This window comes from Phalacrocorax aristotelis, chromosome 13 (genome assembly GCF_949628215.1).
Source record: "Phalacrocorax aristotelis chromosome 13, bGulAri2.1, whole genome shotgun sequence".
In the NCBI taxonomy this organism is placed as follows: domain Eukaryota; kingdom Metazoa; phylum Chordata; class Aves; order Suliformes; family Phalacrocoracidae; genus Phalacrocorax; species Phalacrocorax aristotelis.
In genome coordinates this window covers 15,588,261-15,611,667 of record NC_134288.1, presented here as the reverse complement: position 1 = coordinate 15,611,667, position 23,407 = coordinate 15,588,261, and the positions used below count along the sequence as shown (strand labels likewise).

Below are 23,407 nucleotides of genomic sequence, written 5' to 3'. Positions count from 1 at the left end.
CTGCAGAAAGGTAGCAATTTGGCAGGGAAGTATTTTCTAAGCTTAGATGAAAGTGTGCTCACGGCGTCCCCCAAAAAATGCCTGTCTCACCTCCCACTTGCTTCCCCAGCCCCAAGTTTGCGCGAAAAGATTGGGCAGGCGGGATTTTCGTTAAAAAAAATAAAAATAATGATGATGCGGGGAAGCAGTGGCACAATCCAGGCAGCCCCGGCTCCGGGACGCTCAATCAGCGCTGCTTTACCTACCGACACAACTGCAATAACCTTGTCGGATAATTAAGTAAATTATACCTTAAACATTGGTATCTTACAAGTTGTAATCAGTAATTCAAACTCTTGACAATTATGTAAATTGAGCTCAGGCTGGCGCTCGGACCTTCTCGTTTCTGCAACGAGGACTTTTTCCGAGTGTATTTCCCCCAAAACCCGTCGGACTAGCCGAGTTGGGGGGGGGGGTGTGTGGGTGCACCGGCGCTGCGCCTCCCCACGCGGATTTAAGCAAAGTCTTTCCACGCGTGGGAGGGGGAACACCCCGCACCCCCCCACCCCCCCCCGATCCAACACGGTGTGGGGGTTTTTTTGGGGGGGCACCCTCGTCGCAGCGTGGGTGCGAGGAGCGTGGGGGGGGTGTCCACGCATGACCCCGCGGGGCAGGAGTGCCCCCCGCCCCCTGGGCGCTGCGGGGGGGGTCCGGCTCCGCGCTGCCTCCCCCCCCCCATCCGCGGGCGCGGAGTGGAGCGCGGAAGGAGTGGCTTGGGGCTGCGCGGCCCCTCCTGAGTGGCTGGCGGCCGCGGCTCCCCGGCCATCCCTGGGGAGGAGTTATGATAATCCTATTGCCATTAAGGGCGTCTGGGCAGGGAAAAAAACCCGAGTGACCATTAGCGCGGAGGTTTAGTCCCTCATCTGCCTTCATGCCCGGCAACTGAGCTCCGTCCGGGGGGCAGCTCCTCTTCCCCAGCGCCGACGTGGATTTACCGCCCGTGGGGGGGGGGGGCTGAGTTTGCTCGCCTGTTTTCGGTACCGTCACACCTGGGTTGGAGGCTGGACGCCATGTTGTGGAAACTAGCAGATAATGTCAAGTATGAAGAGGACTGCGAGGTGAGAAGCGTGGGGAGGGGGTCAGGAGAGGGGATAGGGTGGTGGGGGTGGGCGTCCGGTGTGGGGCAGATACCCCCCCCCCCCCCCCCCGAGTCTCGCTTCCTGCCCTCCCCGCTGCTCCCAGCCGGTGCCCCTGCCTCCCACCCGGGCGGGAGTTGCTCCCTCCTGGAGCCCTCCGGTTTGCTTTTTTCCCCCTTCTTTTTCCTTCTCTTTTTCTTCTCGTTGGAGGAACGATTTTTCTTTTTTTTTTTCCTTTTTTTTTTTTTTTTCCTCCCCCCGAAACTTTTGAACTCTTGAATAAAACACGGCTGAAAGCCCCGGCTGGGAGAAACGAGCCCGCACCCCCCCACCCGGTGGGGCAGGACGGCGGGCGAGCCGCGGGGGAGCCGGGTGTCCCCCCGCGCCGTGGGCAGGGGCAGCAGGAGCCGGGGCCAAAGGCAGAAGCGGGGACCCCCCCGCCCCGGGTCGCCGAGCCTGCCCGACCCGTCGGGGCTGCCGGGCTCCGCGCCGGGTGGGAGGGGGCCGGGAGCTGCGGAGGGGCCGGCCGCAGGTAGGAGCTGCTGCGGGGACGAACCGGGCGCCCACCCCGAGGGAACCTTCCCTCCCACGTAACCCTCCTCCGTGGGAGTGTTTCCCACGCCCGTGCGGGGCTTCCAGGTTTTAGTCTCTCCGAAATCGGCCGTGCCCTCCCTTCCCCCCCCCCCCCCCGCCCCGGCTCCATCGCATGCTTGGCTCCTAGAGCTTAGCTTCACGCTCCATTGGGACCCCATTCACCTCTTATTAACTAGTCCTGTTATTTTAATGACCGTGAAGCTAGAAGCTCGCTAAATCCCTGGATCAGCTCGATGTAGACGTTTAAGCTTTGACTGCTGTGATTTGAAATTTGGGGAGAAGCAGAGATGGGACGGCTGGAGGGAGAAACACCACCCCACCACCCCCTCCTTCCCCGCCGCGCCAGCAGCCGCCGGGCGGGAGCCCTTCGTCCCGGGGCCTCGGGAGGGTGGGGGGACGGGGGTCTCCGGGGTGCCGGGGACCCCCAGCCTGCTCCTCCCACGGTCCCCCTCCCCAAGGGGGGCAGGTCCGCCGTCCCCAGCCCCCAAATGCCGTGTCTCACCCCCGAGGACGGGCCGGGCGGCGGAAAGCGGGCTCTCCCGCCGCTAGGCATTTTTCTTATTTTAACGATTCTTCCGATGATTCGTACGAACGCGAGGGTTGGCCCGTGCAGCCGTGACGAGGGGGGAGCCGTGGGAACTGGCTTGTGATCTTTCCCTGGGAGTGGGGCTTAACGCGAAGTGCCTTAAGAAGAGAAGCCTCCCCGGGCAGGAGCAGGGCGGCTCCCCCTTCCTTCCCCTCCCCTCTTCCCCAGTGCCGCCAAGTGCCACCGCGTGTCCCCCCGGGTCTGGGCTGCCGCCGCTGCCCGGCAGCCCCCCCCGCCCCTCTGACGGCGGCCCCCATTCTCCCCCCACCCCCCGTTCTTTCCAGGACCGGCACGATGGGAGCAGCAACGGGAACCCCCGGCTCCCGCACCTCTCGGCCGTCAGCCAGCACCTCTACAGCCCGGCTCCGCCGCTCTCCCACTCGGGCGCCTCCGACTTCCAGCCCCCCTACTTCCCCCCCCCGTACCAGCCGCTGCCTTACTCCCAGTCCAGCGACCCCTACTCCCACCTCGGAGACCCCTTCTCCATCAACCCCCTCCACCAGCCGCCGCCGCCGCCCCCCAGCCAGCAGCAGAGCGCTTGGCCCAACCGGCAGAGCCAGGACCCGGCCGGACTCGCCCCCCACGGTCGCCCCGGCCTCGTCCCCCACCTCTCGGCCCTGGAAAGCGGCTCCGCCGGCGGCCGCAGGGAAACGTACCGGCGCTCCGAGCTCCTCCTGCCCCACGGGCACGGCCTGGATGCCACGGCGCTGGCTGATAACCTGGGCCTGCACGACATGGCCCACCAGATGGAGGAGGTGCAGGTAAGCCCCATGGGCCACCCCCATCCCCGACCCCCCCCTCGGGCCGCCCCGCACACGGCGGTGTGCGGGCGGGATGCCCGCGGGCCTCGCTGCGGGGCCGGGCCCCGTCCCCTTCTGCACACCCCGGCGTTACCTGCCCCTTCCTCGGAGCGAAGCCCACCTTTTCGCCCTTTCTGCCCCCAAAATGGGGAGGTGGGTTTCCCCAGAGCCCCCGCCCCCCCACCCCCCGGGCTCGTTCTCTCTCAGCTTTTCAAGGTGCGAAACTTTCTCCCCTTTCTCTTTCCAGAACGTGGAAGATCAACACTTATTAATGCATGACCAGACAGTCATTAGAAAAGGTCAGTAAGGCGGCACCGCGGTTGACTTTTCCTTGTCAATAGTTAAAAGTTTAATGACGCACCGGCGAATCCACGCGTTATTATCTTTAAAAAAAAAAAAAAGGCTGATCCTCTGGGCGCGGGAGGGCGGAGGGGGTTTAGTACGTTCTCTCCGTCGCTGGATCTTTCTAACGCCATCAGGGGGAAGGGGGCGGCAGGGCCGGACACCCCACTCCACCCCCGACCCCCCTCCGGGGACACGGGCCGCCCCCCGTCCCGGGTCCCCTGTGGGGCATTAACCCAAACCGGGACTTTGCATCCAATTTAATGCTGCCCTGGAATACGCGTGTGCGAAGCGACACGGGGTGGTGGTGGGTTTTTTTGGGGGGGTGCTGCTGCTAGCAGCCGAAGACTGTTGGTTATTTTGGTGTTTTAATTTTCCCTTCACCTGCCTTGCAAGACTTGAGGAGGGAATGAGTTCACTGGCATGACCCTGCTCGGCTTTATCGTAATCAAAATGGTTTTGTAGCTGAGGTTTTAAGGCAGGAGAAAGACGTATTGACTCAATTTACAGTCATTTAGAGGGTTTTTTTTTCCCATGGTTTCGTTTTTAAACAAATTTGTGCTTAAAAAAAAAAAATCAGTGGAAGTTTCCTCTGAAGACTTCAAACAAATACCGCACTGAGGAAAAGCAGAAGTGTTTGTCAGAGCGCTGATTGCTGCCTTTAGCTCATGGGAGAATAATTTCGCTGTCAGATGCACCACTGAAAAAAATCTTTTCCCCCCTCCGGGGAGTGGGGCCGACCTCGGCTCTTTAACCCTTTCGGCCCGGTCCGTGAGCCTGCAGCGCACCACCGGGGGTTAACTGGGTGGATTCGCGAGGGGATGGGAGCGCTGGGTCTGGGCTTTGCTCCTGGCAGAGCCTTTGTTGTCCCCGTTCACCTAAAGGCTGGAGCCGTTGACGAGCAGTGTTTTACTTTCGGTTCTCTTCTGGGCAGCATCCCTCTCTCTGTCGTGCTGTCTGTTAGGAATTTGTTGGGATTAAATTCCAAAGGCTGCTGCTTAAATCCGCGTGTGCTTCTCCCTGCCCCGGCTCGGAAAGAGTTTTTGGCGGTAGCCGAAGGATGCTAATCTGGAGTCTGTAGTTGTATCGGGCTTTTTATAAGTAAAAGTATCCTTAATTGTGTTCGGCAGCTCCTCGGAATGTAGTGTGGCAAAATAAATCCTCTCGGGAATAGTTTGGGGACCTTTTGGCCGCAGCCGAGCCCCGTGCTGCGGGTGGATGCTGGGGACGGGGAGAGTGGTGTGAGCATTTAACGCAAAACGAAATCCCCTCTCCTGGTCCTTAATTTGTAGAAAGGAAGCTCACGCGCCACTTCCTATTTATTTTGTCCCTTTTATACAATACCTGCTTTCCCTCCTCCTCCCACAGGTCCCATTTCCTTAACGAAAAACAGCGCTCTGAGTCTCCCCTGCCAAAAGGATGGGTTAATTGGAGTGGTCATAAACCCCAACGAAGTATTTTGTTCTGTTCCGGGGAGACTTTCCCTCCTGAGCTCCACGTCGAAATACAAAGTGACGGTAGCAGAGGTGCAGAGACGGCTCTCGCCCCCCGAGTGTCTCAATGCCTCTTTGCTAGGAGGAGTGCTCAGAAGGTAGGCTGCGACTCCCAACCATCCCCATCGCCTCTATTGTCTGCGATTTTCCTTTTTGCCCCCGTGCTTGTGCGTGTGTGAGCAGCCAGATGAGCACAGCGAGGAGCTAAGAAAGCCTCTTAACAAATTTCTGATTTTTTTTAAGAAGCCCAACAACGCTGAATCCTAATAGGCTTTGGAAATAAAACTTCTTTGCACTTCGGCTGCCTCTCGAGAAGTGCTATTAACAGCTCTGACAGCAATTCTCATTCTCTGTTTAAAGCTGGATTTTTGTCTCAAAAAACGGCTCATGGAGCTTTCTTACTCTGTGGCTAACTGTTTCCTCGTGGAATGATTTTTGGATTAATTCTCGTGGTCTTGATTGATCATTACAAGGACACTTTATATGTCCTTTTTTGCATACACTTGACTGGGCTTGTGATCATTCTACAGCGGTTGGTTTCAATGGTGCAGTTTGAAATATTTTGATTTTGACCTGCTGTGTTTCATCCTGGCTGGTTTGTAGTAGAGCATTTAAAAAGTAGGTCACTCGAAAAGAGCCTGTTTTTTTGTTTTTTGTTTTTTGTTTTTTTTTTTTTATTCCCACCCAGTAGAACCCTACTGAATGTCAGGAACTGGAATTTCTCATCTTGAAGAAGTGGTCCCTGAAGATAAATAAGGCCATTTTTTTTCCTCTTTTATTACAGAGCCAAATCTAAAAATGGTGGCAGATCATTAAGGGAAAAACTGGATAAAATTGGCTTGAATCTTCCTGCTGGTAGAAGGAAAGCTGCAAATGTGACACTATTGACATCTCTGGTGGAAGGTCAGTCTTGAACCTGTCTTAAAAATAAACTTCCCCTCCTTGTGTAGAGCTTCTGTCCTCTAGGCAAAGCATGGGAAGGCTAGAAATCAATGGACGTCACAGAGAGGTTTTTGTGTATTTTAAAGTGAGCATGATGGGAACGCGGCAGCAACTAACAGCTGTGCTGCCTTTGGGGGGCTCCTCTCCCCTTCTCCTCCCTTCAGCCCTCGGTCTCGGAGCCCTACCCCCACAAACCCAGCTAACGCTCTCCCCCCCGGCTGCGTCGCAAGGACCCTAGCAGGGATGCAGTAACTCCTACGCGCCGAGCCGGCCAAAACGCCGCTGCGTCCAGCCTGTGTTTCTCGAGGGGCTGTGCTGGTTCGGGTTTTGTAAGGGTGCGGGCAGGGAAGGGCAAAAGGGGTGAAACTCATCACACTAGTGGGTTTGATTCCCTGTTGGGGAAACTTAAAAAGTCCGGAGCAGCTGACTGCAATGCCCGGCCCTACCTCAGCGGTATCCTCAGAAGCTTTTCTAATAAACAAGCATATAAAGTGAGATTTATAGCTTTTTGACTTCCTGATAGGAAACTGGAGCCCCTTTAATCTGTAACATGTTATGTGGACCCTCTGTCAGTTAAGCTGACTCAGAGGGGCTGTGTGTGTGTGGCTGGTTTTGTGTTTCTGTTTAAAGCAGCTCCTGGTAGCGGTACAACTTAGTAGGGGTAGAAGCAGCAATTGAGAAGTGAAAAATTATCTAACGCTACCCTACTGCTATTTCACGTCTGCATCAGCTCCAATAACACAGCAACTTCCATCAAAAACCTTTCTTTGGAAGTTGGGTTTAAGAGAGCTTATGCGTGCGTCCATGCACACGTGTACCTTACAGGTAACGTGCTGATCATGCCAACCCATTTTTTTAAAGCCTGATCAAATTGCCTTAATGAAAAAAGTGGCCTAGGTACACACCTTACACACCATACAATTTTATTTTCTATACAGAAATGCTTACTAGAAAATATTTAGGAAACGTGCTAAACTGATAAGCCCTTTATTATATAAGTGGAATTCAGTTCCCAGGTCTTTTAAATGTCAGTGGACAATTTGGTCTAGACTGAATTCTAGTCTTTGCTGTGTGGTTAATCTCTCTTTATCCAGTTTTCCTGCCTTTATACTAGGAAGAAAAACTATTATTTTGTGGCAATCACCACGGAGGTTTTCTCTTCCTGATGCAAGCTTACAAAGAAACGCTGATCTATTAATTAGAAGATGGTAATGAGTGGTATGGTGGTAAAATAGCAGTGTCCCTTTCTAAAATAGGAATACACTTTAAAAATTTAAAAAAATTTACAGTACCTTGATTAATTTCCCTGATGTCCTTACAATAAATAGACGTAACTACATTTAATTAACATCGCCTTTTACCCACGCCAGGTGAAGCTGTACATCTTGCTCGTGACTTCGGTTACGTTTGTGAGACAGAGTTTCCCTCCAAAGCAGTGGCCGAATATTTGACTAGACCACACATGGGCCGCAATGAAATGGCGAACAGGAAGAATATGCTTCTTGCTGCAAAGTAAGTTTTGGGCTTAGTTTTTTTTTTTTCTTTCTTCTTCTCCTTTTTAAAGATGCTTTTGTCTGACCATGAGCATCTGTGACTGTGGACAGTTTGGTATGTTTTCATGTGTAATTTTAATCAGGGAGATGAAGCAATTCTTTTTATTTGGTTTTGGTTTAAATTCAACTGTGGCAAGAGTTATTTTAATCTGAAAAATAACAACCCCGTACAATAACTCTAAAGCAGTTTGGATCAGTTCTGTTCTTTTTTTTTTTTTTTTCATTTTAACTGTAGTAAAAACTTCAGGAAAAAAGTCCTGTACAGGGAGAGCTATATTGCCAAGAAATAGATGTCCCTAGATCTGACAGGGTTGAGGACCTGGAGGGCAGGCGTGGCCAGGGAAGGCGCACCAGCCTGGGGCCGGAGGCAGGAGGTGGTTGCCCCACCTCTGCCTAGGCGCAGCCCAGAGGGGTGTCTCCAAGGAGGGCGAGCTGGGCGCTGGGCAGGCTCCGCTGCCGTGTCCTCCGAACCGCTTCTGGCAACAGCAGCACGCAGGCTTCCCCCATGGGACGCTGAGCCGAGCACTGTGGATAGTCCCTTTTCGCTATTACAGCTGAAGATTTTTAGAGTTCAGTGAAAGCCAGCCTTTGGTAGATGTGAAAATTCCCTGTACTTAACTAAATTCCTGTTGTGAAGCTCGATGAACGGGGAAGGGGGGGGTGAAGAGAGAAGCTTTGTTATGGCTGTTCTGCAGACACTTGTACCTGCAAATAAACGACGTAGTGAACACGTACCTGTAAATAAACCACTGCCGGGTCTCTGGCAGGAAACACCTGTGCTGAGTTACACTTATCTTAAAGCAGCGGCTGGAGTGCTCACTGTCCCCTTCCCCGCCCCCAGCCTTCCCAGGCTGAGGTTTAACAAAGCCTTCAGCTCGTGATCTGTTCCGGTCTGAGATGTTTTCTGGTTTGGAGTTGGTGCGATTCCTTGCTTTGAAGGCACCCTCGCTCTGCAGAGGATCTGAGAAAAGCCTGCTTAAACGCCTGGGAAGAGTCGCCCTGGCTTTGGGCTCAGATCAGGCATGCAAAACACACGCCTGGCGCTGAATTAATGCGTCTTTCCTGGATAAAGAGACCTTCTTTTACAAAAATATCTCTTAGAAATATAGTCTTTCTCTTTCCTATAGCTCGAACACCATGCTTTTTACTGAGCACTACCCCTTCCACTCTTCAGTATTGTCATTACTGGCATTGTTATCGGCACTAATAACAAGAATCTTCTGGAAGATGTTTGTGGCTGAGAAATTCTGATAAAGTGATGATTCTGTTAAGATTGCTCAGCTCCTGTGAAATCCCATCAAGGGGACAGATTTACAAGCAGCAAACAACATATGCTTGAGCGTTATTAACCATTCGTGTTTTGCCAGGCATATGTGCTAGTGTTTGCGGGATCAGGGCTCAGGCCTCTACTAAAGAAGGCATATGCATGTGATATGCACGACTAAATTGAGTCTCCTATCTGGCTGCTTTAGTCTTCCTAAATCACTTAACTGCAGCTGTGGAAGTTCTCACAGAAACTAGTCCTAAATTCCCACTCCCCCCTTAAAACCTAGAGCAAATGATGCAGAGCCAGGCAGACACCAGAGGTGGAGAGATTATTTTGCAGAGTGTGTGTGGCTTTGTGACATAGATATAAGAGAAGGTTCATCAGAAACTGGTGCTAATAAATAGGATTTATTTTTAGACGATGCTGCTGATGGAGTAATGAAATTCTGAAAACTCTAGTTCCCACATAACGGCCAAATATTTCATACAGGCTTTTTCTCTGTTGTTTTTATTTATTTGCTTTTGCATAAATTCCCACCATGGTGTAAAGTGTGATGGCTTTGTGTCTTGCAGGCAGATTTGTAAGGAATTCACAGACCTCCTCACTCAGGACAGAACTCCTCTTGGAAACACGAGACCTAGTCCCATCTTGGACCCTGGCATCCAGGGCTGTTTGACTCATTTTAGCCTGATCACACATGGCTTTGGGAGTGCTGCCATCTGCGCTGCCATGACATCCGTCCAGAACTACCTAAATGAAGCATTAAAAATAGCAGACAAAACATACATGAACGCTGGCGACCAGAGCCCTGCAGAAACCAACAAAACCATTGATAAAATGGATAAGCACAGGAAGTAAAAGGAGAGAAACCAGACTCTAAACTCTTCCTCCTAAACACAGACCGGGATCTTCTTGCCGGGGGGAACATAGAGATTTGGGGGGTTTTGTTTTGCTTTGGTTTGTTTTTTGGTTTTTTTTTTTGGTTTGGTTTTTTTTTCTTCTTAAAGAAAAGTGGGGAATAAGGAAAAAAAATCATCCTATTCAGGATCTTCACTCCCCCTGGATCCATGAGACAAGTCTTTCTAAAAGCTGCAGTATCCCTTACCTGTGGAAGCAATTACCCGAAGATAAGTACTTGGTACAAGTGTGTTCCTTTGCTGTAAAAGTGGTGCTATAAAGGGGTCTTGACGGAAATACACAGAGAGATATATTTAGATTTCTTTTCCACATCTAAGTATCTAGTGGTGACCAGCTTCGTGTATAGTGGTTTTTTTAAGATACAGATTTTAGACGGAAGCCTATTTGTTATCTGATACAATATCAGGGTTTTATTCTCTCTAAATGCAACAGTAACAATAAAGCAGTATTAAACAATGGTATATAGATTTATGTACATTAAAATTTTTTATAAACACACGAAAATAATAAGATTATTCTGTGGGTTGTATTTTTGTTTTTATTTTATTGGTGGTTTTTTTCCCTTTATTTTCAGATTACCATAGGAGAGCACTAAAATCCTGCTAGACATAAAAGTTACCTGGTGGCATGTGACATGCTTATTTTTATGGAAATATTCAGGCTTTTGAAAACTGCAGTAACGTTGGCTGCAGTGGATATTATCTTGATATTTTTTTAACAAGGAATAGCTCAAAATGAAAACGCTTTTAGAAAATTCACTTTCTGTGTCTAAGGATATTGCAGCTTTATTCACATATTTATATTGTCTTGTTTTTAAATTGGGGGGGGGAAACTTGAAAGAATAGGCACATAACTTTTTTTTTTTTATACTTTGGGGGTCTTTTTTTGCCTATTAAGGCCAAAAAATATTTCCAGGGAGGCTTTATGTGTATTAAGGGAAGCAGTGTGTTGAATGTAAATATTTATTTATGTGTAATTTAATCGGATTTGTAAATAATGGTGAACTTTTTAATACTTTTTTTTTTTATAAATGGGTTTCAAATTTTAATTTTGGTAAGTATTTCAAAGGTAATGGGTAAGCTAAACATATCTTTAGGTTTATGCACAGGTATGTTATACAGGGTATTTAAGACTTTTTTTTTATTTTTAATATCTCAACTCTTGTCACTGAAGATTAAATCTAATCTGAGGTGTATGTTCACAAAGCAATAAGTTTGTGCATCATTCACCTGGTAACTGACTAGACATGCAAAATGAGTGTGTGAGTTAGCGTGTATGTGAGTAATGGAGGTCCTGAACTATCTTTACATATTTGTAAATGTTCCCAATATAATGCCGATGTATATGATAACCATATAATAAAAGTATTCTGGATAGAAGCATGGAATGTTTTGTTAACTGAAAACAGTTTTGTTTTCTTTCTATACTACGGGAATGCGGGGCGAGTAGCACTAGAGGACATTATGTATTGAGTCATAATTGCAGCACTTTGTTCGGATTAATAGAACAGAAATATGAAGCTGTTTGCCAGTAAAACTAATGGTTTCAATTAAACATGTTATGTATCTCCAAGAATCTTTTTTTTTTTTTTTTTCCCTTCCTAAGATGTCATTAGCGTGGTAGCTGCCTATTTAAACAGGCAGCTTAAACACAAACTGCAAGACTTCCTCTAAATAAAAATCAATCCTACCAGCTTTTTGTCTTCTAGTGAATCTGACTTTATTAGAATAATCTGTCTCTAAGGACAAATAATGGCAAAATCCTGGCGAGTGTGAAATCTGATAGGTCCCCCATCTGGTTTCAGCCCAGTTTTACTGATTGGAGGAAGTCTAGAGCACTTTGCAGAAAGTCCCCAAAGTACTCTGAGGTAGTGGCGAGGCAGCATCCGAGGCTTTCAGGGGTGTTCAGTGTCTCAATGCAAACAAACCTTCCCGGGGAGGAAAAAAAAAAAAAAACCCCAACCAAACCCACTTTTTCAGTGCTTTCTAAGAGGAACAACATGACCCCGGGCTTTCTCCCGTCCTTGGCATTTCAAGCCCTGGTCAGGGCGAACACTGCGAGTGGCGATGCTGGACGTAACCGCGAGTGACTTCGGGTCACGTCCCGGCAGCGTGCTTCTTCCCCAGATGTGGAGAAGAGGCGATATGTACGCTTTCTGAATACTCTGTTTATGAGTTCTCTTTATGTTCTCATTATTAGGGTAAAGGCAAGCTACTGAAGGTGTGCAGGGAGAAGAAAGGGAAGCTCAAAGGAATGAATGAATAAACCGGTGCTGAGCTGGGAGAAAGCTGCTCTGTGAGTTGCAGTCCCCTTCCCTGCTGAAGAGGTGTGAAATTCCAGCCTTTGCATTTGTTAGACTCACTGTAGCATTTGAGAAATAAGCATTTTGGGCCATCTGTAGACACAAGTGCAGCAACAGAACTTCTAAAACAAACAATATACTGTTCCGATAATATATTTTATTGATTATGTGAACGTGCAGGAACATGCTGGGTAGGGTAAGAGCTCGTTTAGAGAATGTGATGATAGAGTTCTGGGGTTTTTCTTCCATTTCTGCTGCTGGGCTGCTTATACAGTGTATATAGTAAGATATTTAGCTACCAGACAATGGAATCTCGCTTTTTATTAATGCACAAAACCAGGCTCTGTAATAATTGCCCCTTGGGATAGGAAATAAGGATGTTTCCATTTATTCCTGCGTGCATTCAAGCAAAGCCAGTCAATTGTCTAATGTACTGACTCGGGTGCTATTTATATGTTCAGAACATTAGAAATGTTGAGTTTCCATTACCTTAATGCTTTTCCTCTACTGTATGTTTTAGATGGTACGTTATTTTGAGGCTCAGCTATCTCATAAGCTGTGCCCGTAGTACGAAACAAGAATAATGCCTTCTGCTCCATTCACTGAAGAGGACAGTTAAACCCTGACCTGAACTTGTCTGTCATCTGAATTTATTAATCTTAAGGAAAATGTTAATAGGTTAGTAACTCCTTGGGAAATGTGAAAAGCACAGTGTGATCTGAACACGTAGGAAGGTATTTGCTTTTCCCCAATCCTCAAAACTTCATGTTTTTTACTGTTTTTACATGGGCTGGCTAAAAGAAAAAGTTGTAATATAAGATTCCTCTGAAGCTCTGCTCTTCATTTCCTTTGAAAACAGAATGTTCAGATGACTCTGTCCAATCTTGTCCCTTGCCCTTCTCCCAGAAAAATAATGGGTTTGTCCTTCATATAAAGGGAAAATGGCTGTGAGCTATTAGGATTTAAAAGTCAAAATTCTGAAGTTGAAATGGACCATCTTAAGTACTATTGCCCTTCTGCAAAAAGGTTATTTGATACATACTCACAAAATAGTTGAATTCGTGTCACTCGGTATAAAAACAGCTTGTGGAAAAAGAAAATATTTCAACCCTCTCTCGCTTGGCCATCAGCGGCAGCTGGGCATCGGGGGGTGCCGGGGTCTTCCCAGGCAGCAACGCGGCCCCCGTCCACCTGCGGCAGCTGGGGCACGGCCTTTGCAACCCGTCACCTCCCACGCAACCTGATTGTTACAGATTATTCATTGCAAACCTGATGATTATTCAAGGCCGCAGCTCACGAAACCATCTGATTTGATGGCAGCATTGCTTTCACTTTAAAAAGAATTTTTTTCTTCACAGCTTCAGACACAATGATGCAAAACTAGTAACATATAGGAAAACAAGGAAAAAGAATGAGCTTCTGTCTTAATTTAGTAACTGCTTTCAGTTAGCTTCATTTCTCAGTTTTAGCTTTACCCTTCACTTCCGTCGCTGTTACTTACAACTGGCTCGTCTCACCCCATCTCTTTTGGCTGCAGCCCTACTGCTCGCTGCTCCTCTGCTCCCTCAGACTTTTGCAACGCGAATAAACCCAGCAATGCAGCCTGAAACGGGTCTGACTTGCTGCGATAGCCTGCTGCGCTGATTTGTTGCAGCCCTTTCGTGTCTCTTTTTGCCCCGCGTGCGATGTTTATGTAAATCCTTGTAGATATTTTGACCTAACGGTGTGCAGCCTCGGTCCTGGCAGTGGGCTGTCTTCTGGGACATGTTCTGCAAAGAGAGCTTGATTTTTTAAAAAAAAGATTAATTTTTTAAAGACAATAAATAGTTTGGTGTTAAGATTTTGTCCTAAAACTGTTACTTCACTAAAAGAACATTATGGGGTCAAGGATGAAGATGCTTCCCTCTCACCAGAAGACACCTCCAAGGTATAACACGTTTCCGTTCATTGATGTTTGCAGGTTTTTGTGCGGAGAACCTGGAGCCGGTTTTGCCAAGCGCTCTGGGGGTCCCTTGGGGTGGTGACCCAGGGCCTGGTGGTGAGCCGCACGAAATGCACGTGGAACCATGCAAGCGACGATGTGCTCCTAAACCCTGGCCCCAGCCAGACGCGCCGTGTCTTTGCAAAATCTCTGCGTTATCCGAACCAGTTGTGGTCTGTCAGAACATTTCTGCGGTGCCTGGCTGTTGCTGCTGCCTATCGCCTAGTGTCACGATGCCCACGTAGCTGCGTGGGTGACTGGCTCCATCAAAATTACGCGGGGCCTACGCTGGAACCATATTGTTAAATAGTTAAATCCCTTTTTGTATCGTTTGCTGCCTTCGCCTTCTTTCATTTTCACTTTCATAGGTTATATAAGTAAGTTTTCTCCCAGTTTCAGATGCCATTTTGCATTCATTGGATGTTCTCGCATGTCTTACAAGGATGTTCCAGCTGGTTTCCATGGGCCATTATTGTGCAAGGGCTGGCCACAAATATTCCATTTTTCCTCTCTTTTGGCTAAACAGCCCTTTTTAACTGGTTCTTGTGAAGGCTTTGCACACAGGCTACTACTATTCCATAAGACGTTCTCTGAATGTCCATTTGATCTACAGTTTTACCCATAATTTAAAATTAAAAACATGAAATCACACAGATGCTCTCTTTGCCACGGAACTCGAACACCTGTTTGTTAACAAGCCAGAAAGTTCAGAGATCTACAATGAACAAAAGAACAGAAGTAATCCTTTAGGTGAACTTTAGACCTTGTATTTCCAGGTCAATCTGCATAAAACTGAGGGGAAAGCAGCAGTTTAAGGGGAAGATCAGAAAGGCAGTGTTCTTCAGCTGATCGCTGCACCAAAAAACTGATTTCTAGTTAATTGAAAGAGTCTTTCAGTAACAACAGAAAGTGGTCTAAAATGATGCCAGCTCCCTTGTTATAGGCAGGGATGCTAAAGCAGAGCGAAGGGAAAATGTTTGATTGCAACCCTCTGGTAGGACGGTGTCTATCTGGGAGCAGAGACCACTTCTGCCAGGTGCTCGTCCTGTCCTTCCCCCTTTGCATCCCATCAGCTCTGAAGAGGAACAAAAAAAAATGAAGCCCCAAACCGCATGAACGGTGCAGGTTTGGAGGAATATGGAGTGAAATGCATTATTTTGCCTCTGTAAGGTAATCAGGTACCCTTTACGTTGTGTCAGGTTGTTGCACCTCTGCTCGTTCCTGGAAGGCCACAGACCTGAAAAAGCCCTGCAGCTGTGAGCCCTGCTGCCAGGGTTGCAGGTGCGGAGGTTGTCCTCCACCGATCCTGCTGGAGGACAGAGGGGGCAGAGGCAGAGCTCAGCTGTGCCTGGCTGCAGCCGGGGCTAAGCTGGGTGCTGGACTATGAGCCGGAGCTGCTGGGATGGAGGCACACGTGGTTTTGGCTGTGCAAGAGAAATAGTAATTAACCTCCAGCAGAGGGGTAGGGCAGGTACCCGGGACCAGTAATTTTCTCCAACTCTTGCAGCGAAATTTACCTGAGCTCATTTGTCAAGCTTTGAATCCTTAAATCTATAACTCTAATTAATTAAGAATCTCTAATTACCCCAAAACAGTGCTCTATATTTAAGGCTAAGGTGTGGTGAAATCCAGAGAAAACATGAGAGAAGCTGGAGGATGTTCAGAGCTGGAAATGCCAGGAAACTGTGCGTTTTCAGAGATCAAGGTGCACGTAAGTGCAAAGGAAGCCAGACGGCTCAATGTGTCACTGAGACCTAGGGCAGGCCCTGAACTGCCAGAAGTCACCGTCCAGTGTTTAGGCATCTGTCCTCGGGTGTCCTAAGAAAGCAATGACCACCAAACCCCTCAGAGGGGGTTCTTACATCGGAGACCCAAAGGCCAAGTAACCTTCGGGCTTTAAGCCCAGCTCTGGATATTTTCTATACCAGAAGCACGTTGGATGAGGCTCTGGCTTCTCACAGCCTTGAACAAGAAACCCCAGTGGGGATATTATTGAAAACACCAGCGCAAGATGAGTTCTGGCCCTGCCCTCATGAGAGGGAAAAAAAGCTTTTGCAGCTGAGGTCTTATTATATTAAGATAAAAATTTATAGCTTTTAACTAGGCTGTAACCAGTTAATGTGACTCAGGCAGAGATGAAATGTGGATGGAGGCATTACTTAGAGCTACCATTTTTGCCTTACTGGGGAGGTTACCGCTTTCCAGAGCTCGCACACGAGTTCCTAGAAGCCCAGGCTCAAGCACACTGAGGAATTAGGCTGTGAGGTCATCTGATTAAGTGAGGGGGATCAGCTGGGGTTTGGGCTGATTGACTTCAGCAGTGCAGCAGCCATGAGCCTGAGATATTTCTTCCTGAGCACTGCTGGGCTGAGCTCTTTCCCTGGGACTTGCCAGCACCATCGCTCCAGCGCAGGTAAGGCTTCTTCGTCTGCTGCGGGCGTCTGGTAACCTGCGCGCAGTGCCTGTAGACAGGGTACATCTGCATGTGTATGTGGTCGTTGTGAAGATGTTAAAGGAGGAGGAAAATTATGCATGCTTCTAGGTAAAGGGTAGGGTCTCCCCTTCAGAGCCTCAAGTGCTGTTTTCTGCCTCCAATAGCGGGAAATCTCTGTATTGTCCTCGCAAATAAACGCCTGTACTTAGTGGCTTTGTCTGGTGGAAGATAAAAGTTGATAAGATCCCGGTGAGGCCGTTGTGAGGCGCTTCTGTTAACTTCTCTGCAGAGAGGGTTTCCAGGGATTCACCCCAGAAAAGCTGCCAGGCTGGGTGTAAGATTCGGAGCGATCAGTGACCTTTGCTAACATTTGAAGTAAAAATGATCTCCGCCTTCTATTTTTCAGGATTCGTGTGATTGTGGTGTTAAAAACCAGCATGACCGTAGTTAAAATAACTCTTTTTTTTTTTTTTTATATTTGCTGGCAAGGTATGGCATAGCAAATTGCATCAGAAAGGTAAATGAGAATGAGTGCTAGCTAAAAAGGTGAGAGAAACATGTTAAATCAATTATGGGATTTCCTTTCCGTTAATTTTTCTCATGTAGCTGAAAAGATATGGGGGGAGGGGAAAAAAAAATCATGATCAGCTGTTTGGGTTGCTCCAAAGAGCACTGTTTGCCTGGGTTGTTCAGGACAAGGCAAGCGTTCTCCGTCGCCGCTTTCTTGCAAACCTCGAAGTTTCCACCCTTGAAGGGCTTTGCCCCCTTAGCGTGAGGCGCAGGCGGCGACAGATGCGGGGATGCTCGGCAGCTGCTGCGCGGGGAGCCGGGCTCTGCCCCGGCCGCCGCGGGTGGGTCGTGCTCAGGCACCCCGTGGGTGCTGACTCACAGCGGCGTGGGCCACCTACCGAATCACCGCCCGGCTCTCGGCAGCACCTGGCTCGCTCCGGAGGTCTCGTAGCCAGCACCCAGCAGGCCCCAGCCTGTTCGGGCTGGGAGATCTAACGAGATCACAGCCAGGGCCAGAGGTGATATGGCCGCAGGCCATCATCTTACATAAAACCCATAAATTTGCATAATGTGTTTTACAAGATTAAAACTGAGGAAACTTTTTTCATAAAAGGGAAGAAAATAGGTGAAAGAGCTTTACAAAAACGGGATATCAGAAACCTGAGGCTTCCAAAATGACGATGTCAGTAATTGCGTTTGAAACGATTTCAAGACTGTCTAACTTGGAAATCTGTCAGTTACTTGGGGGAAAAAACAGCCCAGAGGTAGGGCCATAAACAGCGAATATTGGACCAGTGATGGGGAAACTCATCCCTTTTATAAAGGAGCTCCAAACCTGTTGGATGCTGCACGTAGGAGAAAACCCTCCTTCCGCAGCAAGGCTGTGGGGTGGAGAGGGTTGCCAAAGCTCGTGGAGTCACAAAACCAAGGCGTTCTTACTTTGCATAATTACACTGGGTGACTCGGATGCTAATGCAGAGGTCAGTAAATGGCCTGTCGTCTCCAGAAATGCACCTTACTGGCAGACTTGGCCAGCGCTGCCTTGCTGGGAGCAAGTGGACTTTATGCAAAGGCCACCGCGTGGATCGGTCTGCTGACGACTTGTTGCTCGGCTGTACGTACCCCCTGCGCTGGGCTTACTGCTTCCCATAGGGGCTAGTCCTGCACTAGTTGTTTAGTGGAAAAATATGTAGAGGTGAGGGGAAAAAAAATCCAGGAAGCTGCAAAGCTTGGATGTTGTCTCTGCGGCTGTGCATTAGGAAATGCTGGCTGGTGCTTGTGCAAGTCTGATAAATATCCCGAAGAGCAGCTATGGCCGTGGACCTCATCAGCTACAGCTGCTGCAGCCAAAGGAAAAACCAAACAGGGAAACTTTACCACTCTGGGGAGGGCAGAAAGCAAAACATGTCCCCGCTGGCTGGATGTGAATGTGAGCTTGGGAATTCAGTCATCTGCTCCCCTAGAAGTGTGAAACCTGGGGGCATATGGGGCTCTTGGGTTGTGGTAGGGCAGGTGCCCAGGTCCCTCTCTGGGATGGGGTGGCAGGCTGGGCAGCAGAGCTGGCCAGAAGGTATTTTCAGCTGTTGCTTAAGGAACTGGCTAAAATTTTAATAGCTGGTTCAACTGAACCAACCAAACTGCTTCTAGCACAGCCTTGTACTTGTAGGTGATGAAAAGACTTGAATGAGAGGCAGTATTGGATTTCCTGAGAGGCTTTGTTTTAGCAGGGTTTGGTTTGCTAATCCCTCGCTCAACCGCTCCCCGCAGGACTCCCGAAGCTGTGGTCTTCAGCTTTTTCCCCAGAACTTGGCAATGGTGTCCATGGCCGTGCCCGTGCACACGGGTGCATTCGTCTGCGCGGAGGGAAAGGCAGGGGCAGCCACTTGCTCCGCGTGCAGGAGATGTAAATTTGTGTCTTGCTGCAGCTCAAGTATCTACGGTCACATCAGGCACGTACTGAGGGCCCCTAACACTTACTGAAATAAGTACCGGTGAAATACTGAAGCACTTTGCTGGCCAAGAAGACGTGGTAGGAGAGCTGTGAGGGGTGTGAATGGGCCTGTGCTGTGATCCTGGGGTGAAGAATGCCATGGACGGGAAATCTATGCTGTCAGTGTGGCCAGTATAAAGTGGTTGCATGAGGAACTGGACTTGTGGCTGGTGACGAGTTTTACCTTTTTAAAAATTTTATTATGTCTCTTCTCCTGCCCTTTCCCCTTTCATACCTCTTGTGAAATGAGTTTCATAAAATTACTAGTCAGGGAGGGGGAAATCTGCCTTGTACCAGGGTGCAAACTTAAAAACAGGAAAAAAAGAGACACAAAAAAAAAATCTTGAAAAAGAGGGTGGCAAGGAGGAATAGCTCCAAGTCCATGCTAGTACGGCTTATTTAACTTGCAGTGCTCACTATGTTTTTCTGCTGCTTTCCTCCTGTTCTTCCCTCCCCTACTTCCCTGGAGTTCATACCCCTGACTTTTAAAGCGTGTCTCTGCACAGATCCAGGAAGGGCTCTGTGATTCTGCTGCTGTTACCGGGGTGACACAAGAAAAGCTGACTTCTCGTGGTTCTTCCACGCAGTTCCCTGAACCCGAAATATGGCCTGGATCAGCGTGTGTTTAGGGGTGTCAACACGCCTGCCACTCGGAAAGGTGGAAATGGTTATTACATGATGCGCTGGAGCTGGGATGTTGTGGAATATCCTTTCCTGGGAGTTTAATGAGCCACATCATAATAACGAGTCAAGCAAACCAGTCTGTGCTGCTGCTGCTGGGTGTGAGAGCTGATTCCTGGAGCTGGTGATTTGATGTCTGGCTGCTGAAAACCTCTGTAGTTGACTGTTCTGTCCTGTACTTATTTCTGAGGCTTGAAAGACTCTCATATGCAGGTAACCTCGGGACTGTATCCCAGGTACTTTGTAGACAACAGAAGTTGTGGTTCCCAGTTTATCCAAAACAGCAGCTTGAAGGAAATTCAGTCCTTGTGTCTGAGGAAGAAACCTGAAAGCTTGCGAAGCCTGAACTGGGCAAATAATGGAAAGAGCTAAACTTTTTTCTCTATATTTTTGTTTTGTTTCTTGTGAGAGAAGAGTGTTCCCTCTGGCATGTGTTAGCTGACCTTTACAATACAAGGGAAAGGTGTCAAAGAATGTGCACCCTTCTCAAAAATATGTACCTTAAAAGAAAAAAACACCCTCACCAAAAACCAATGGAAAACAAACAAAAAAAGCCCGAAAGCAAAACCCCAAAACCCTGAGGCCCAGACTCTTTCATCCATCGGGGTTAAAATCCAGAGTCACCAGGGCAAGGTAGGAAATTGCATCCCTGGGGAGGGAAGAAGCTGAGGATAACAGCTCTTCCAGGGTGTGCTGGCTGCAGCCTGGCCGCGGAGGGGCTGTTGCAGGACTTGCTGAGGGGAGACTGCCACAGTGTTTTCCAGCACGTGAGAAGCATGTGAGCATTTATGGTGAGTCACTGCTGGGCTAAAACACTGCCTAGCAATGCCGCTGGCTTGAACCATTTTGTAAGCCTCTGTGGTATAGAGGTTATTCTTCCTGTTACTTCTCTTGGCAGCGCTAACTTGTTGTGACAGTGATGTTGCTGGCTGCTGCTATTAATCCAGCCTTCTTGGAGATGCAGAAATCATGCTGTATCTGGGGCGAGATGCGCGGTCAGATTAATCGCTGCTCTGTAGTTAGCTGTTCTGAGTCACGTCAAAATATGATAGCTCTTGTGTGCAAGGGCTACAAACTGGGGAGGGATGTGGCTGGGAGCCCCTTTTCCATGGCGTTCCAGCGCTGGACCACATCACCTTATTATACAAGAGGGTCACTTGTCTCAGTACACCTCTGACTTTTCCATGCAGTCATGCATTTCTGATCCATGCTTCAACTTCCTGCCTCATCAATGCAGCCCTTATCCAACCCTTAGCATCTCTGCAGATGTACCAAAGCACAGCTTCTCATCCTCAGAGACGTGGGTAAAATGCTGCCTTTCTTGGGGTGTTTTGTATGGAGGGGTAGAAGGAACCAGCCGGGAGCTTGTGCCTTGTTGCTCCTCTCCCAGTAATGGCGGAACCAGGGCACTGTGCTCTCTGAACCGCGCCACGCCGTGCTCTGTCCTCGCCTGTATTTCATTCCCTGCCTTTGTTGGGAGAGAGCAGCCATATGTGCAGCAGGCAGGTGTCCTGCCTCCTCTCCTTGAAGCACCGGTGGAGTTTCTCATGTGCCACGACAGGGAGCCCATTAACGATGGCGCCGTGTGAGGCCTGCGGACGAGGGGTGCGGGCTGCCTCGCACAGATTGCTCTGCACGTGATTATTTCCGCACGCTCCCCATCAAAACAGCCGCCCTTTCCGCATGAGCTCCTCTTCCAGCTCTCGGCCCCACACACGGGATGGGTGCAGGGGGGCTCCCCTGTTGCAAGCCTGCGTGTATATACAGCCGTGAAGGTGCAGTCCGGCCCTCACAGAGCAGAGTGGGAAGTTCTGATAGGTTTCGGCTACAATTTCCCTTCCAGTTTGAGAGATGCCCTCACTGGAGAGACCCAGGCTTGCTTTATGGCTTCTGAAAGCCCGTATTTCACGTGCTGTACAGGGTGTCTGTGCCCAGGTGCTGGTGGTGGGGCTGCGGGGGCAGGAGCAGAGGTGAGGGGCTGCCCTGTGCTGATTCCGGCTGGTTCTGCAATGGCCCCACAGCAGCCATGGCTGATGTCAGCGATGCTGGGGACATCCCTGTGAAGACAGGTGTAAGAAAGGGCAAAATGCTGCCCAGAAGTGAGGAGAAAAAGCATGAGAAACTGTCCTGCCAGCCTGAGGAGGTGCTCAAGGTGCTAGAACAGAGATTCCCCCCGCCCCTCCCATGGCCCGTGGAGTATTTGGGCTGGAGCAGGGGAAAAGTGAGGGGAAGGAGCTACAGGGAGGAACTCCTGTTCTCTGTGCCCTCCGTGATGCTCGGGGCAGTGGGTGGGAGGTAGAGGAGTTGGGAATGAAGGAGTGAGATTGATCCAGGGAAGAAGGGGGAGTGAGGTGGTATGTTAATTTTGCTGTTGTTTCTCATCATTCAAATCTGTCTGAATTGGCAATATTTTAAATTAGTTTTCCCCAAATCAAGTCTGTGTTGCTCGTGATGGTAATTGGTGAGGTATCTCCTTGGTTTTTGTGTGGGTTGTTTTTTTTTTTTTTTTATCTTGACCCATGGGCTTTTTAATTTTATTTTCTCCCCTGTTGAGAAGGGGGGGTGAGAGAGCAGCTGGGTGGGTGGCTGGCTGCAGTCCAAGGTCAACCCCCACACTTGCATGATGCTGTTTTCACCCAGAGCTTATGCCATATCTTTGATTCTCTTTATCATAAACCTTCCTTCTTTCTCTGTTGTAAATCTGATCTGCACAGACGTCTAATTCAACAGGAGCCCATGAGATCAATCCCTTAGTGGAGAGCATCGCAACTGAAATGGGCAGGGTTTTGGGCTCTGGATTCCCTGTCTATGAGATTTACAAAGGCTCATTATAATCTCCTACAGCCTAGCTACAGATATTCCTCAAAGTTATGAGTGACATACTTCTAGCTAAAATTTTCTGCTTCAAAATATTAACATTAATTAGGACTTGTGTGTGCTTACGATGGCTCCATATGCAACTGCAAAAAATGGCATGTGCCACAAATGCACGCTGCAAGTATCCAGCTCTGCATGCGCAGGTCTGGGTACTTGCATTCATTTGGAAGATGTGCACAAAACTCCTTCCCCTTTGCTTGGTTTTACTGTAACTGACAAAGCTGCCTGACTCAAGCAGTTCTGAGAAGCATTTCAGAAATCTAATGCTTAAGATTTCACTGTGGATTTTTGGCTTCAAAGTGACTTTGTTATGTCCCCAGAGCCTGGTTAAATCCTTAGTTATAATGATTGCACACTGAAGGGTGCTGTTACATAGAAATGCTGTCCCATAATGGCTTCGTTGCTGTGGAAAATCCGATGTTATTTGGTCATTCGCTACGAGTTCCCTAAGCCATCAAGACATTTGCCTCAAGGCTACAAACACAAAGCTACAGGCAAAACCCTCTGGACATAATGAGTGGGCATTTATGCAGAACTAAAAACTGGAACAGCTGAGCAGTAGATCTATGAATAGGAAGCATGCCTCTAAGCACAAAAGACATCGTTCTGGAATAAAGGGGTTTATAATGGTTCTGACATCTTGTATGTCAAGATCATGCTACGTTGTTGTAACTTCTTTTTTTAATGTTTGTTTGTTTGAACCATGTTCCTTAAGTAAGGTTTGAGTAGTTAAAGGGTGTGAAGGAAACCCTAGCTTTGGTAAGAACAAAAATTTGACAACTGGCACTTTTGGCAAGATCCATCATTTTGATCATGCTGGCTGGGGAACAAGCGCATTGCTTCTGTGCTCTTAGTATCCCCAGTTCCACCCTTCAGGATTTCTGAGGGTTTTTTTCTTGTATCAACAGCTCTAAAAGGCTTGAATCTAATGTTAGCTGAGAAGTGTCTTCTGATGGAAACGCAAGGGTTGGACTAACCGTAAACTACAAGGTCAGGGAGTCAGGCAATACAAAAGAGGGTAA

General features: G+C 48.5%; 1 protein-coding gene across 1 annotated transcript; it reads left to right on the top strand.

Moving 5' to 3' along the window:
• The first annotated feature begins 834 nt into the window (after positions 1 to 834).
• TFAP2C (transcription factor AP-2 gamma) lies at positions 835 to 11,301 on the top strand. The gene is made up of 7 exons (XM_075108962.1): positions 835 to 1,097; positions 2,580 to 3,056; positions 3,343 to 3,394; positions 4,806 to 5,028; positions 5,715 to 5,833; positions 7,243 to 7,384; positions 9,265 to 11,301. Exons 1-7 carry the CDS (start codon positions 1,050 to 1,052, stop codon positions 9,548 to 9,550), a joined length of 1,347 nt encoding a protein of 448 aa, XP_074965063.1. The 5' UTR covers positions 835 to 1,049; the 3' UTR covers positions 9,551 to 11,301.
• Positions 11,302 to 23,407: the final 12,106 nt, after the last annotated feature.

Coding starts and splice junctions, on each gene's coding strand:
- TFAP2C (XM_075108962.1), top strand. CDS start 1,050: ATGTTGTGGAAACTAGCAGATAATGTCAAGTATGAAGAGGACTGCGAG. Junction 3,057..3,342: donor ACCAGATGGAGGAGGTGCAG/GTAAGCCCCATG, acceptor TTCTCTTTCCAG/AACGTGGAAGATCAACACTT. Junction 3,395..4,805: donor CCAGACAGTCATTAGAAAAG/GTCAGTAAGGCG, acceptor CTCCTCCCACAG/GTCCCATTTCCTTAACGAAA.